The sequence below is a fragment of the Vigna unguiculata genome, chromosome 3, assembly GCF_004118075.2.
Source record: "Vigna unguiculata cultivar IT97K-499-35 chromosome 3, ASM411807v1, whole genome shotgun sequence".
NCBI classification, from domain to species: domain Eukaryota; kingdom Viridiplantae; phylum Streptophyta; class Magnoliopsida; order Fabales; family Fabaceae; genus Vigna; species Vigna unguiculata.
Window position 1 is genome coordinate 36,535,472 of NC_040281.1, and position 15,956 is coordinate 36,551,427.

Consider the following 15,956-nt stretch of genomic DNA (forward strand, 5'->3'; position numbering starts at 1 on the left):
TTGAATTTTTTATGAGAGATTAATGCTATAACATTTGTAATGCCCACCTACTCTAATTAAGAACTATAAACAAGCCCTAATGTTTGATCATTAATCAGCTATTAATAGACTATACAGAGATTAAGGAACACTCACTTTTTTTCTTCATAATTTTAGGTCTATATTTTCTCTCCTGTGTCTTTTCATTTTCTTCCTTCCCTAGCCATGTTTTTGTGATTAAGACTATGTATCAAACTGTTAGAATCTGTATATTATTAAAATAGTAAAATCTGGCGCTTGATAATTGATTAAGGAAAATTATATGACTAAACATTAAAAATTCATTTGAGTTATTCAGGACAGAAATTTCACCTATTTGTCAACTTATAATCAAATAACACATGAGAATTAATCTTGAATTTATGTGAAGAATTAACTCCATTACATAATATGGCTTTACCTCTTCATGTTTGACATTCTCTTTCGATTCAAATAAAATCCTTCTTTATTTCTGTTGATGAATTCTTATGCACAGCATTAATAAAATGCTAACAATCATTGATTTGTTGAATACGATAAATGTAAAAAAATTCCGTAATTATCTGCGTATAAAACGTGCAACGGATAGAAAATGAATATTGTAAATAAATACTTGTGAATAATGATTACGAATATTTTTAATATTCACGTATTAACGAGACGGATACAGATATCAATATTCATACCCGTAAATATTCGTACCCGCTATACTTTAATTTAAATTAACAAAAAATAAAAAAACATGATTAAAATATCAACATATTGATTTTGAAAAAGTTATTTTTTTATCAATTAATTTTAAAAAAAAAATATTTCTTTGTAAACTATCATTCAACACTATTTAAAAATATTATTTACACTTTGTTTAAAATTTATAAATGCTATGTATGATATTTTATTTAAATTTTTACGATTAAAATATGTGATCAAATATTTATTTTTATTTTTTTTAAATACCTACAGGTACTCATGAATATTAAAAAATTATATAACTACCCACATAACGAATACCATGGATATGAAATTAATATTTATCCAAAATAAAGTATCATACTCGTCCCGTTCACATCCTAGAAACTATCTAAGTTACTTTTCGTTGTTTGAGCAAGTTACCACAGATGCATCGATCATCCCAATAAACATCTTTAAACAATACAGCCAAGTATTTGATAATCAAAACTCACAATAAACTTTGAACCGTGGAGAAAAAAATCATAGTATTTCTATATCATGCTCAGCATTAATATAGGTCCAGTGTTGTTCTCCGCTAAACAATCTGTACAAAAATATCATCGTCCTTCCCGTGGAGTTTGATTCCTTCACAATGGCAGCATTTGGATACCAAAACATTTTTTCCTTGAAAGGGACATGGGTGTTTAAAAGGAAGCAAGTGATTCAAAATCATGTATATAGAAAATTCTTCTCTATAAATTAAAAAAAAAAAAAATCAGATTAATGGGTTACCACTTGATCTTATGACAAAGTTGAACTTCAATGATTCTTGGCTCATTATATTATAGAATTTGTGTCATCTCTGAAATCGCTTCCCTTTTGCCTCTATCCACTATACTACTACTGAGGTTCAAGTTCCATAGTTTGTCATCTTGAAGCCTTGTTGGATGAATACCATAGCTTTTTCTGGCATACTAACACCTTCTGAGTTTCACTGCCACTCTCGGTATCTTCTTTACGGCATTCCCAACGCATGCCCTTGCCAAGGGTTGCAATAGCATTGGTAAAATAACTGGATTCTCGAATGATTGCATAACCCCAAGGTCGCAAGATTCGATCCATTTCCAGCAACACATTCTTCATTTCACACCTGCCATGCAACAATCTCTGTCAGAGCTCATGTATATAGACATTGCAACTTAAATAAGCAGAACAACACTCACCTGTGGCTTTCTGCTGTGAAAAGACCATCAAGATGGAGTAGGTCATATGTTCGAGGATAGGTAGAAAAAGCCTCACACCTAACATAAGAAAATGAAATCAACATCACTATGTTCAAAACTAAAAATCTAGTGCTTCATATTCAATATGCAAAGTTACCAGTCGTGGATGGTTCCAATAAGGCCTCGATCAAAAACCACAGGAAGTGAATTGGAAGCATAAGATGAGACAACATTCATGACCCAAACAGGATCATCAATCAAGGCTGCAGCAAAACCTCCATACACTGTATTCATGTCCATTACATTTCGAACTTTGTCGGTCCCAAGCTCAGGTATCAACTTCTTGTAGTACGCTACCTTCTTTTTCCATTCACTTTCATCGTGTTTGAAAGTACCACCACTGCCATGGTAAAGCATTGAGATCCGTTCTGGTGTAACATGCAACCGTTCAGGCCACTTAGAAATGGATGATAGACCTGATTTCTTAAACTTAGGATCTGGAACCACCATGCAACCACGAAGAGGAGTGTACCATGCTGAATCTGGTTCGAGGCTGTCATCACATTTAGGTGGATAGGTATCTTTAGGTAGTTTATTGTAGCAACTGTTATCTGGAGACTTCTGCCATACGGCAATGTCACCCTTTTTCTTGTACATTTTGAAGCACAGTGAAGTCAGCAATTCCCGCAACTTCTCATAATCTGATCTCTGTTCTTCAACGGTTGTGTTCCATCCACGCCACCTGCGTTCATAGTTGATTGGTGGACCAGACAAGACCCAGAATCCCCCAGGACGAAGAATCCGATGTATTTCAAGGAGATAAACTCCACCTAAAATGAAGATAGCCAAAAAACGCTTGAAATCCAAAAGTATTAAAGATCATGATCATTGGAGTCTTGCATAAACAGGAATAAATTCCTTTTAGATGCTAAAGAGTTCAAAATGCATAGGAAAAGGTACCAAATTCTGTCCATGGTATAAGGCATCTGGAGCAATGAGCCATGTCAAAGGAATTTGAAGGGAATGGAAGTCTCTGAGTAGAAATGACACCGAGAATTGCAGGGATACCACGCTCCAGAGCAAATTGAACCTGAGCTTCATGGTTGTCTCTTGGTGCAAGAGAAAGAGTTAGAATCCCACGATCAAGCAAGTCACCACCCCAGCTAGCAACCTAAAGTGCAGAGTTAAACGGATCAGTAAATCTCTCAGTAGTTGTTTTACAAGCACAATTAAAATTAATCAGTTTTCTGCAACTAAACCAGAAATTTGTTGTTCATGAAGGAACTTCTAAGAATTGTAATTTTGCAATTCCCGATAAAAAAACTCACCCCACAACCAGTATCAATGGCAGTTCGAATGGTCCCATCTTTCATTTCCGGGATCATATCTTGCATTAAATCAACATATTTGCCAACACCATTGGGGAACATAGTACCTCCACCGGGAAAGATGAATTTCTCGCCTTCCTTTTTCAACCAATGCTGATTAGACTTCTGCTTGTTAATCCAGTCATAAGGAACATTCCTGAAATTATACACAGCAGAAGACTTGAAGGAGTGGAAAATTACCAATTTCAGGAAATCTATATCAACTGAACCTTTTGCTGTTAACTTATAAAACATATACTGTACCTGTACCAACACTCATCTCTGCTCTTAGGCCATCTAATTGGAGGCTTATACCCATCTGGGGGAGGAACTAAGCATTCTTTCCTCTCAGATTTTGGAGGGCAATGTCGTTCCAACAAAGTAAGCCTATAGGATCCAAATTTTCTCCATCTCTGTAAATTTGAACATACTCAATCCATTAGGAAACTTTCTCCTACAAATTCTACAGCATCAGAAAATGAAATACAATTAGTATTACTCACCCTCGGATCGGTGCAGGGAGTGTAATCTTGATAGTCAGCACTGCATTCAGGAAAACTGGTGTATTTAATCTGCAGAGAACTTGTTGATGACTCCTTTGGGGATTCAATGGATTTCTGGCTGTAAATTGACTCAAAACTGTTCTTTTCAGAACAAAAGATTATACCCATATAGAAAGAACATCCACATAGCACCACAAATATGACTGCCATAGGAACAATCCTGCCCTTGTCTGGCTGGGTGACTGGTTTTCCATCTTTATTGTTCATTGTCTGTGAAAATAATAACTATCTGCACAAAAGCAATAAACTCAGCATCACAATATGGAAACATGCAACCTCATTCAAAATACTCAGCCCTCAGTCTTTATCAGACATAGATATAGTCACTAAAAAAAAGAACATTTGGAAGTCACTCTAACCACCTAGCTTATGAAGAGAGTGAATGCACCATCACTTTCCTATCTACTCCAAGAACACCAAACCAGCACATCACTTTTATACTATGGGCTCATTCAACTTGGACAAAACCATTGTACCTAAATTATCTAATCATCCTAGTTTAACTAAGTTATAGACGCAAAAACAGATTAACATCAACCAGAAAAGTAACACAAACAAACAAATCAATAACCCATAAAGGACAGGCTATGTCGATACTCCAAAAACAAGATTTAATCACGATTACTACAAGCAGATCAATGCAAAAGAATACACAAGTTCCCATGATTGATCCTAAATGAGAAACTAAAAGATGGCAAAGAGAATATGAAATGGTGTTTGAATTCCACTAGGTCAATTCTTTAGTAATCGATCACAGTTCAAAAAGGGAGAAACACAAACTAACACAAAGAACCCTCCAATCCAAGCTTCACTGGTTCACTTCAGACTTCAGAAAAAAACACGAGAAATATAAGAACGCATTTAGTCCAAACAAAAAAAAAAAGAGTTAAAAATGATTAAACCCCGTGAAACAGGAAAAAGAATAAATCTTTTTGTCTAGTAAAGAATAGTAAAGCAAGGAATAAGCAGCACTGTAAGTAACAAAAACAGGAAATTTAAGAGAAATGAAAGGATAGAGAAGCCACATGCAGAAATCAGATCTGTGACAGAAAATAAGGGGAAAAGGAAACATTCAAGAAGAGCAAGAACGACAAAGATCCTAATAGAATGAGATCTGGCACAAGAAAACAAAAAGAAAGAGAAGAAGATGATGGGAAGGAAGTGAAAGATATGAAAGGAGGGCACTTACTCCTTCTCTGTGTTCTCTCAGCTTGTGTTGCTGTGTTGGGAAGAATGAAAAGTGAACACAAACAAACAGCGATCAGAGAGAGAGAGAGAAAGATGAACTAAGAAGAAAAATAGTCCATGCAACAACCAGTCAGATACCTAATGTTATGACTAACTTGCTAACCACTATATATAGTATAAGTACAATACCATGTGCTCATGTTTGTTTCGCTTGATTCAACGTAGTTTATCTCACTTTTTTTTAGTCTGTTTGTGAACAGAAATATAGAAATAGGTGGATTTATTCTTATTTTGAAAAGAAATCTAGAAATAAGTGATGTTTTAAAAATAACAAAATTGCATTTTGAAGCATGATTTTCTTAATTGTTCAAATTGTTACATGTTTTAGAAAATAGTTTATAAAAAATTAATATTCTTAAACTAAAATTTTATCAAGAGTCCGATTAAAAAATTTATAAAAAACAATTTCACTCAAAAATTAAGAAAACCCCATTATAAGATAGGACTCTGACAGATATTGTCAAAGTTGTGATCTAGATAAGAAAAATACAAATTTTAAGAATAAGTAAATTGGAATTTTAGAACAAAAATTCAGTTGTGCATAAAATATTGTATAAGAAAACTAAAAAATTCATTTTAAAAACTTTTTAAAATATATTTCATCACATAAGAAAAGTCGGCTACTCAATTTGTTGAATGACATAAGAACAGAGAATAAAATAAAGAAAAGTTAAAAGTCTCTTTTATCACAATTAGGGTATAAAAGGAAAGAACTTCAGAATCAGAAAAAAAATTAAAACTTATTTAATCCACAAAATCGAGGTGAAGGAAGCATTTTGGCTTATTTTATGTAAAAAAATTTATCTAGCTTTGTTTGTTGTGAATGTTGGATTTTAAATTTTGTGTGAATAAAAAAAGTGACGCCAGCTTTTAATTTTCTTTTTTGGAACTCTTGTCAGAAACAATGACGTGAATATGTTATAAACCCTAGAAATTCGGTAACCTGAGTTGTGACTTTTGCTCAAACAAAGGGACCCTGCCACTTGCTATACTTTTTTTTATCACCTAAACAGAGTTTGCCACGTTCAACATTTAATCTGCACCTTATCCCTCGTTTTTGTTTTTCTTTTTTATTAGATGCTCCACTGTCCCACATATACCTCCAAAAGAATATAAAATTAATATATATCTAGTAATTTTATTATTAGAATCCTGAATTTAAAAATTAAGACACTGTCAAATAAAAATCCTTTAGTTAAAGAATAAAAATAAATAATGTAACGGTGTTAATGTCGTCAAATCTTGACAAGACCAGGAATGTGTAGAAAAGTTGCACGATGAGTTATCGAAAATTACGGCGTATTATTTGCAGGGCTTAATAAAATGTAGAAGAAAAATTAATGAAAATGTTGAATAGTAATAATAATAATAAATAGTTGTCAAGCTACTTCAAACAAATTGTGGGAACACACATGTGAACAGATGTGATATGCAATTAGGAACAAATATGGCTCAATGAAATTTTGAGTTTTTTTTTTATATTATTCAAATTAAAATTTTGGTAAATGCTTGTTCAATAACTTATGTATTATCACAAGAATAAATAGAATAACTCAAAAGATTTAATTATTTTTGTGTTGTGTTGTTGTCCGATTTGTTTCTTTTCTTTTGTTTGTACTTTCTGATTATTCTTTATTAATAAAATGTTTACATTATTTTTGCTTTGTACAGGGCATCCATATGGCAGCTAGATGATTTATCTATGGAATTTTATTTTATTTTTTACAAATGAATTCCAGACTTGTTACTAGCTGTTTCTAGAATGAGAAAATATGTTAAATCTATAAGATTTTTAAATCTAAATATCTTATTAAGATTATCGGATTAGAATTGATTTAAGTTTAGTTGCTTTTAACAAGGATAATTATCATCAATATATATTAAATAAATCGCGGTATTTTAGTTTGTATTTTTTTTTGGATAAACATACATATCCTTGTGAAATAAGAAAAACATAAAACTTTCAATATCTCAATTTAGGTGCTTGTTTATATGAAATTGTTCGGTTTACAAACCCATTTAGGATGTGTTCCTTTGGGGGTGTGGATATGAGAGAGAGTGTGAAGATGAATTTGTGTTGATTTGGGTGGATGAATTTATGTATTTTTTTAGTGGATTTAGAAGATAAAGTGAGTGGATTTGGAGATAAGTTTTATGAAAGTTAGTGAAAAATTTTATTGATGTGATAAATAAAATAAATTATAAAAACATATATAATTAGAAAGTTACCAAAATACCCTTGATGAAAAAGAGAATGATTTTGTAATTTGATGTTATAAAAATAATTATAATTAATTAATACAAAGTAAAAATATATTAAAATTATATGAAATTTTAAATTAAATAATAAATAAATTTTTATGAATGTAAAAAAAATTATAGAATTAAACTTTTAAAAAAAGTTTAAAAAAATAAAAAAAATTAAAAAAAACAACACATATACACCGGTGTCATAACTGGTGTTAAGCTCTTCTACGCACCGGTTACAAAACCGGTGCCCACAAAAGTATATTTACTCACACTTTCACATTCCCTCTCCTTAACCTTTTACTGGTAGCAATCACCAATTCTTGAGTCTCATACAAGAGTTGATTTTTTGCATAAATACCACCACCCCATTAACAATTTCTATCAAATCAGATTCAAACAGTGGAGTAAATCGAAAACCTAATATGCGGACAAGGTTTGAAAGATGGAAGATGAGGTGAAATAAGATTGCGAACAAGTTTCTATTATCAGATAGCAAAGATGAAATATATGTGAAGGGGTAGAAAAGTAAATGTTTGTATATTATCTCAAATCTCTGCAAAATTGAGGGGATGAGTTTTTAGAAAAAACCCGCAAATCAGTCTTCGCTTTTCTGTTTGAATCGTTAAATGAGAACACGAAATATTTGTAAATCCATCTTCTCTAATACACGTGAACAGTAGGAACCTTTCAAACGAACAGACGCTTAGTAAGATTTACATGAATGCTAGGAGGGATTTGCATATATAATTATTCATAAAATTCCCAATATAAAATGTTATTATTTACATCTAGTTGGTTAAGATGTCAAATGTTATATTTATAACAGAAAGTAAAAAGTCTAAGAGATAACTTGTTATGAAAAAAAAAGGATATTAAGGAAGTCTAAACTTTCTAATTGAGTGTATAATAAAGCTTCAATATCGTTCTTTCTTCTTTTTATTTCTTGCTATAAAATAAAAATATGATACATATTGTCAGACAATCTACTTGAATCACTTTTTAATTAGTGATGATAATGTCATTAGTGATTTTTTATAATAATATATATATATATATATATACCAGTTATAATCCATCAAGAATAAAAAGGGAGGTGGTGATAATTTTGCAAATAATTTGAGATTTTTTATACCGGTTGGACTAATAATCAGTATAGAAAGTAACACATTGGCAATTCTATAAATAATTAAAAACTTTTTATATCGATTTTAGGTATAATTGATATAAAAAGTGGTTTTTATAACTTCCCAATTTCACCATTCTTTATAACCTTAATCCTTATATCCAAACTTCTCCTTCTTGCACAACTCTCCAAGTTTTTTCCTCCATTTCCTTCGTCTTCTTCCTAATCTCTCCACCTTTATCTCCTTTTCCATCAACCTTTTCACAGCCATCTCTATTCTCTCCCCACTCAATACCTTCTCTAGTTGCAACCAAAATAACCAACGATGAAGATACAAATTGGAACAGAAAAAACCAACAGGGAAGCATTGTGAAACAATAAAGGTATTGGTAGTGGGTGATGGCTGGAGAGAGTAAGAACCGGAGGTGGATCGTGATTCATCAATGGTTTGCAATTTTTCTCGTGAATGATAGTTGCGGTGGAGCATAAGAGGTTTGTGAATGGTAGCACCATCGGTGACAAGGACCGACGATGACACTATTGTGGGTGGCATTAGCTATGAGGGGCGATGGTTTCTACATTGAAAGTCGTTTCATAAAGGGAAAGACAAAGGTCGAGGATGGGAGATGTGACGATCCCAACAAGGCCTTGTACCAATTCAGGAGCCTCTCACGTGAAGAAGAAGACCTTTCCCTCTTTGGTGTTTGAAGAAGAAGAAAGGTTTTGAACTAGATTGGACCTACCCCCTCTTCCTATTGTCTCCTCAAGTTCTACTATTTCATTCAACTTTATTATTTGATTTTATTTTTTTCTTTCCTTTACTTTGTGTAAATGAGTTTTAGTTTTCATCCATGTGTATGCAAAATCAGGTGAGTCTTTTTAAAAGCTTAAATAGAAATATGAATATTGTTATAATGGTGATGTTGCTTATTCTTCCTCTTCTCAACTGTCAAATAGATTGCTTTTCGTGGATTACTCTGAGCATGGAGGTGAGAAGTGAGCTAATGGATTATCTTAGGATTTTTTTATACCAGTTATGGATAGAATCAATATAGAAAGTAACATTCTTTATACTAGTTTTGGAATCAATATAGCAAAGTGAAAACTTTCTATAACGCTGGCTGATAATGTTAATTTTTACCATTATCCAAGCTACATTTTATTAGCAAAATCATCTCTTCTAAAGCTTTTAACCTACTTAATCCTCAATTTTACCTTACTTTTGTAAATAAATACATTTTGGGTTACATTGATCTAAATATACCACTAATCCCCATTTGTGTGTCTATTTATAGATTGGAAGCTTTGTTCCAAAAGTCCAGACAACTGAGTGACCCAGAATAGCAAGGAGAAGATGAAAAATGTCAACAGGAGCTACTTGGCGACACAAAGCCAGCGTCAGGCACAAGAGACAGTCAGCGCCAGGCGACACAAAGCAGGCACCAGGCGTAAGATGTAGTCACCGCCTGGCGGCACTTGGACATCGTCGGGTGATTCGCGCAAGTTTTCACTACTGTTTTGTAGCTAGTGCCTAGTGGTGAGAAGCTTCTGCCAAGCGTTAGTCTCGCTGATGTGGCAAGAGTGCCCTTTTTCTTCTTTTTTTGCGAGGGGAAACTCATCTTGAACAGTTTGGAGCTCAAGCAACGCGTTTTGGAGCTCAAGCAACGTGTTTTGGAGCACTTGGAGGTCTCTTAGGGCTAGTGGGAACTATCATTTCTTCCTCTTTGTATCTCTTCCCTCTTCCACTTCCATTTTGTAAGCTTGGGCTCTCCATGACAATGGAGAGCTAAACCCATTTTTGTTGGGGTTAGATATAGCCACTAAACTTTCATGTATTTGTGGATGATTTGAACATATATATATATATATATATATATATATATATATATATATATATATATATATGCTTCTTCCATTGATTGCTAGTATCTTTGTTTATTTACTTAAAGCTTGCTTTGTTTTAACCATTCACTGCATGATATTTGGGTCATTAGGTATTGGAAAATATCTCTGAAAACCTAGAATTGGAACAAGATACCTAATGGAACTAAATCGGGTTTGCTTATTTAGGGATTCAAGGGATTGGTTGTTAATAAGGAAACCTAGGCTCATTCAACTAAGGGATTATGGTTTAAGTAGACTTGTGGGTTGACATTAGTAATTAATGGAGAAGAGTTTTATTGTTTTATATACATGAGAGTGAAGTAGGTGAAGTCTAACCCCAACAATATCAATCCATTGTATTTCTAGTCTTTATCATTTTCTAGAGTCTTCAAATATCCAAGTTCAATTTTTACTTGTTTATGAAATATTTACTTTCTTGCACACAAAAACCCAAATTATGAATTTATTCTTTAGTTTAAATTAGTCATAAATTACGCAATTATTTAGTATACACAAGTCTCTTGGAAAACTATATCCCAGTCTTACCAGTTAGTACTTGCGCGACTTGGTACACTTGCTAAAGTCTTAACACTGGTATAGAAAACCTTGTTCAAACAATTTAAAAAGGTTTTTTTACACTAGTGTGCTTCCCTATCATAAATTCTCATTATCTAGCACCTTTGACTCATTGTCCGCAATCTCCACATATTATTGTTGACAACTCACTAATACTCATTTGCGGAACTTATGTGTGACATAGGGGAGCCAGACTCCCCTAAAATTTTTAATTTTATTTTTTATGTATATTTTTATACATTTTTAAATTATATTTATATATTATTATATTATTTATATTAAGTTTTGGAAAGTTTCTCACCATTTTATTTATATATACATTATTTATTTATATATTTTTATTGTACAACATACAAAGTTGATTATGTTCACATCAAATTGTTCATCTTTCTCCCTTCCTTACTGAAAATAATATCGCAATAAAAAAATAATCTCTTATAGTGAAAACACGACTTACATTTAAGATTATTTACCAAAAGTATTATTATTTAATATGCGAATTTTCTAACAAAATTACAAAGTTCCTACAATTTTTTTTAAAAGAAGTACAAACTTTATCTCATTTTTTAACAATTTGTAACATTCTCATAAGACAAAACTATCTAAGCTATAGATACAAACAAGAGACTTATTAAATTGTTTTGACAATACACAAATGTAATTTTTTACTTATTCATATTACTCAAAGTAAGAGTTTCATGAATATTGACTTGAAAATCAAGATATTTGTTTTAATTTGGTAGAGATTTTATTTGTTGTAATCAATTGTTGCATTGTTTTAGGTGTTTCCAAAAAACTATTGAAAGGAGAATGATCAATTGCATATCTAATACGCAAACTATATGTTCTCTTTCTCTTGTAAATTATTGTCTTACAAATTAATTAATTATATTGAGTTTCTTTTCCATAATAATTTACTTCATTTTATAAAACTAACATTTTTTTCATAATAATCTATAACATTTTATAAAATTAATATAAAAGCATAACATAATCAATTACAACACTTCAGGATATATAAATAGTGAAAGTCTTTGTCTTCTACAAAATATATTAGGTATTGTGTCTCACTAACGGTGGAATTAAGTTTCTCTAGGTTTCTAATTGGCTAATTAGGGTTAATAGATCTTGATAGTTCAAGCCTTTTTTTTTTAAAATATGTTTCATTTAATTTTCAGTAAAATTTGGAATTAGTCTATTTTGAAACTTTAATCCAATTTAGTCTCTCAACTTTATAAATACACGAATTTAGTTCTTTTAACCAAATTTTATTAAATTTATTTGACGTTTTAAACACGTTTTGTGATACAATAGTTGTTTACATCTTTTAACACATTTATACTTTAATGTTAGCTGAGAGATGCGTTAGAAACATCAAATAAACTTAACAAAATTTAATTAAAATGACTAAATCCATGTATTTCTAAAGTTGAGATACTAGACTGGACAAAAGTTTTAAAGAGAGACTAATTCCAAATTTCATTTAAAGGTAAGGGACCAAGAACATATCAGTTTTTTTTTTCTATAAATATGTTTTTCATAGCTTTTTATATTATATTTTGTTTCATATTTTACTGTTTTTCATTGTATTGTAATTATGTCACTAATGTTTTGATGAGGTTAAATTATACGTTTTCAACACTTGCTTAATGGTTTGATATTCGTTATTCTTTCTTTCCATTAATATCATGTGACGATAAAAAGAAGAATTGTTGGTGCATCTGAAAACTCAACTCCTCAATTTCTCCAATATTGTCCATGCTTACTCATTTTTGTAAAATGTATTTAATGGCACGTTGAATATCATACTATGTTGTACACCATAATTGGTTTCTAAATAATGACAAGTGATGAACAACTAAGAAACAAACAATTCTTATTATTATTATTAAAGATCATGAAACATAGTAATGCTTCGTGCTAGCAATCATACCAACCATGATGTTTTATATAACTTCCATTAGTTGAAAAAACTCAGTATTATAGCACGCGCACTCAGAACACATCACCATGCATCAATAACTACCGTCATAAATTGTAGTTAATGCAAAGTAGTTCTAGTCTCCAAAAGTGGAACTAAAATATGCATAAATATAATTAAATATAATTGAAATAAAAAACGAGTTAAACAATTCAAATATTATCATGAAATATGCTTGAAACATTATATAAACTTAACAAAATTTGGCTAAAAAGACTAAATTCATGCATTTTTAAAGATAAATGACTAAATTAGTCAAAATTTTTGAAAAAAGACTAATTTCAAATTTTACTAAAATTTGAAGAAGAAAAAACATATTTAACCCTAAATATAAATTGACGTTAATTTAACACCAACATCAGTATTAAAAGAAATTTTGGTGGGTCGATGAGACTCCGAAACCACCATTTTCCATTGTTGGATATATACTAGTTGTTTAAAGTTACCTTCCAATTTTTTTTTTTCAGTGATATTCATCTATAAAAAATTCATTAAATAATTAGTTATTATGTAATTTTATAAACTAAAATTTATTAATATTTAAGATAGTTCGTATTATAAATAAAAAATTATAATAATTTATATTCTATTTTACAAATTACTTATAATTTTTTCATAATAAAAAGTATTTTAACTATTAATATAATGTTTAATTTACAAAGTGATATTTAACTTAATTAATATAATAACTAATTATTTTAATTTTTAAAATTTGTTACTGATTAATGATTTTTTAGTGCAATGCCAAAAACATTTTAACTAATTATTAACTAATTTTTGCACAAATACTAAGATAACCCAACTAAATCCTAGTTCCAAATCATATAACAAATAAAGTCATGTTTGATACTTTTTCATAAAATATGACAAAATTCTTCTTCATTGCTAACATGTCTTCCTTGTGGAGTTTGGTGAGGCAGGTAGGTGTACAACTTTATTAGCCTTCTTTCAAGTGTCCAAACACACTGTTTTCAATGCAAACTTATTAAATAAAATGTATTTAAGATTCTTAACTTATAATAAAAAAAATCGCCTTAAAAGAAATTTTATTAAAATAGAAAAAAATAAATAATCTAACAACATTTTTGTATTAAAATAAAATGTATAAATAATATGATATAATGACATAAAGCTAAATAAAAGATGATATGAATTAAGGTGACCTAATAAATGTTACTAAAATCGAAAAATTAAAGAGGGCACTTTCTCTTGGTTGACTTCATTGATTCATAAGTTTTGTTTTGTTGTTGTTATTCCATTATTGGTGCTACTACTGTCAAAGGTTGAGCACGTCGATGTCACGAATCACCCACTCCCATTTATGCCAAACAATAAAAGCTATGAACAAAATTGTTGAAAAATTCTTTGCTTTGAAAATCGAGGTTTTAGATCGGTAAAATTTTAAACTTTTACGAAATTTTTGTGATGATTTTTCTTACACATATTGAGAAAGTAATAATTTAGAATGGCAAGTTGAGTTTTAATGAAGGAACTTCCTTCTCAAAGCTTTTCTAATTTCTGCTCAAAACTTAATGACGATAAGTTGCATATTTGACGGAACACATGGTGCTATGTTCCATTCTTTGCCTCAGTCAGTCTACATCACAATAAGATACAAAAATCTTGCGTACAGTTAAAAGAAGTTTAAACTTAAATGCATTTTCTGAGATACTTTTCTCATTTCTCTCCTTAGGAGTTGTGAAAGTGATGGTTTTGGTATAACAGGTTGAATTAAGAAAAAACCAGTTAGGCTTTCATTACATGTTAATGTGTGAGTAAATTAACTTATTTATAAATTTTTTTTTTTTACAATTTATTTTATATATTTATTGTATTACAATAAAAATGAATTGATTACATTAATTTTGTTTAATAGTGGAATCAAGATGTTTACTTGATTCTCGAAATATTATTATAAAAATACCAATTATTAGATTAAACTATCAACATATATAACTTGACAAACAAATAAATTAAATATTCAGACTATTTAAACATTATTAAGCAACATTTTCAAATATTATTGAACAACATTGTAGTATTTAAAAATATCAAATTGTGAACATATATAATTAAAAATAGTAAATAATTATAATACAAAAATTAATAGTGTTGTTGTCTTCGACACAATTCATATCTTTTGACCTTTGACCTTTGAATCAAGTGATTAAGTAAATCAAATTCAATTCAACCCATCTTTGAAAAAATAAAATTCTTTCGATCTAACCTAGTTGAACCCATAATAAACTGAATAAACTCAAATATTGAAACTAATTTTGACTTCACAAACTCTTCTACTGTAATTATAACATCATTTTAATAAAAGTTTACAATGAAAACAATAACATAAACTGTAAATGTCAAACTCTGATTTTAACTGGATGATCATCGTTAAAAATGTCTAAGAAAAGCAATGTAAACTTTTTCCTATAAAAGCGAACTAACTCAAACAGTTATAATTGGACGATAACATAAATGGTATCATCTTTCGCTTGTTTTTCTACTAATGTCGCTACTTTATTATTGGGAAGTTGTTTTTTTTAGAGGTAATTCCTACGTACGTTGAGGTACTTTTTCTAAAGATGGCATATTCTAGGGTTTGTAAAAAGTATGATAATAATTAAAGGTATGATTAGAAAAGTTTTTTATGACTTTTAAATTATTTTAATTAACTTTTTCACATTTTTATTTTTAAATTATGTGTATATTAATATATTTTTTTAATTATAGAAAAGTCAAGTTTATTTTTTAAATAATGTATAGTGGTATAAAAGTTATTATCAACTAACTTTTTCGCATTTTTATTTTTAAACTATGTATATATCAATTTTTTTTAATTATAGAAAAGTCAAGTTTATTTTTTAAATAATGTATACCGACATAAAAGTCGTTGACAAAGTGTTGGGTCTTTAGAAGATTAGTAGAGAGACTTAATGATAATGAGTCATGAAACAAAATTATATTTAAATTTTTACAATATTTTGTACTCAAAACTTTAAAGTAATGAATTTTAATCCTAATATGTTGTTATTTTTTGTTTCATTTCTATTT

General features: G+C 30.0%; 1 protein-coding gene across 2 annotated transcripts; it reads right to left on the reverse strand.

Annotated features, from left to right (window-relative positions):
- Positions 1 to 1,137: 1,137 nt before the first annotated feature.
- On the reverse strand, positions 1,138 to 5,184 carry LOC114178284 (probable methyltransferase PMT21). Of its 2 annotated transcripts, XR_003603311.1 has the most exons (9): positions 5,033 to 5,184; positions 3,784 to 4,072; positions 3,545 to 3,693; positions 3,242 to 3,437; positions 2,874 to 3,084; positions 2,071 to 2,743; positions 1,914 to 1,991; positions 1,483 to 1,840; positions 1,138 to 1,374 (listed from the first exon to the last, which is right to left on the reverse strand). XR_003603311.1 is itself a non-coding variant. In XM_028064103.1 (8 exons), exons 2-8 carry the CDS (start codon positions 4,048 to 4,050, stop codon positions 1,618 to 1,620), a joined length of 1,797 nt encoding a protein of 598 aa, XP_027919904.1. In that variant the 5' UTR covers positions 4,051 to 4,072; positions 5,033 to 5,184; the 3' UTR covers positions 1,138 to 1,617. The 2 variants fall into 2 exon arrangements, 1 of the variants encoding a protein (XP_027919904.1); XM_028064103.1 differs by having other exon boundaries at positions 1,138 to 1,840.
- Between the last annotated feature and the right edge of the window lie 10,772 nt (positions 5,185 to 15,956).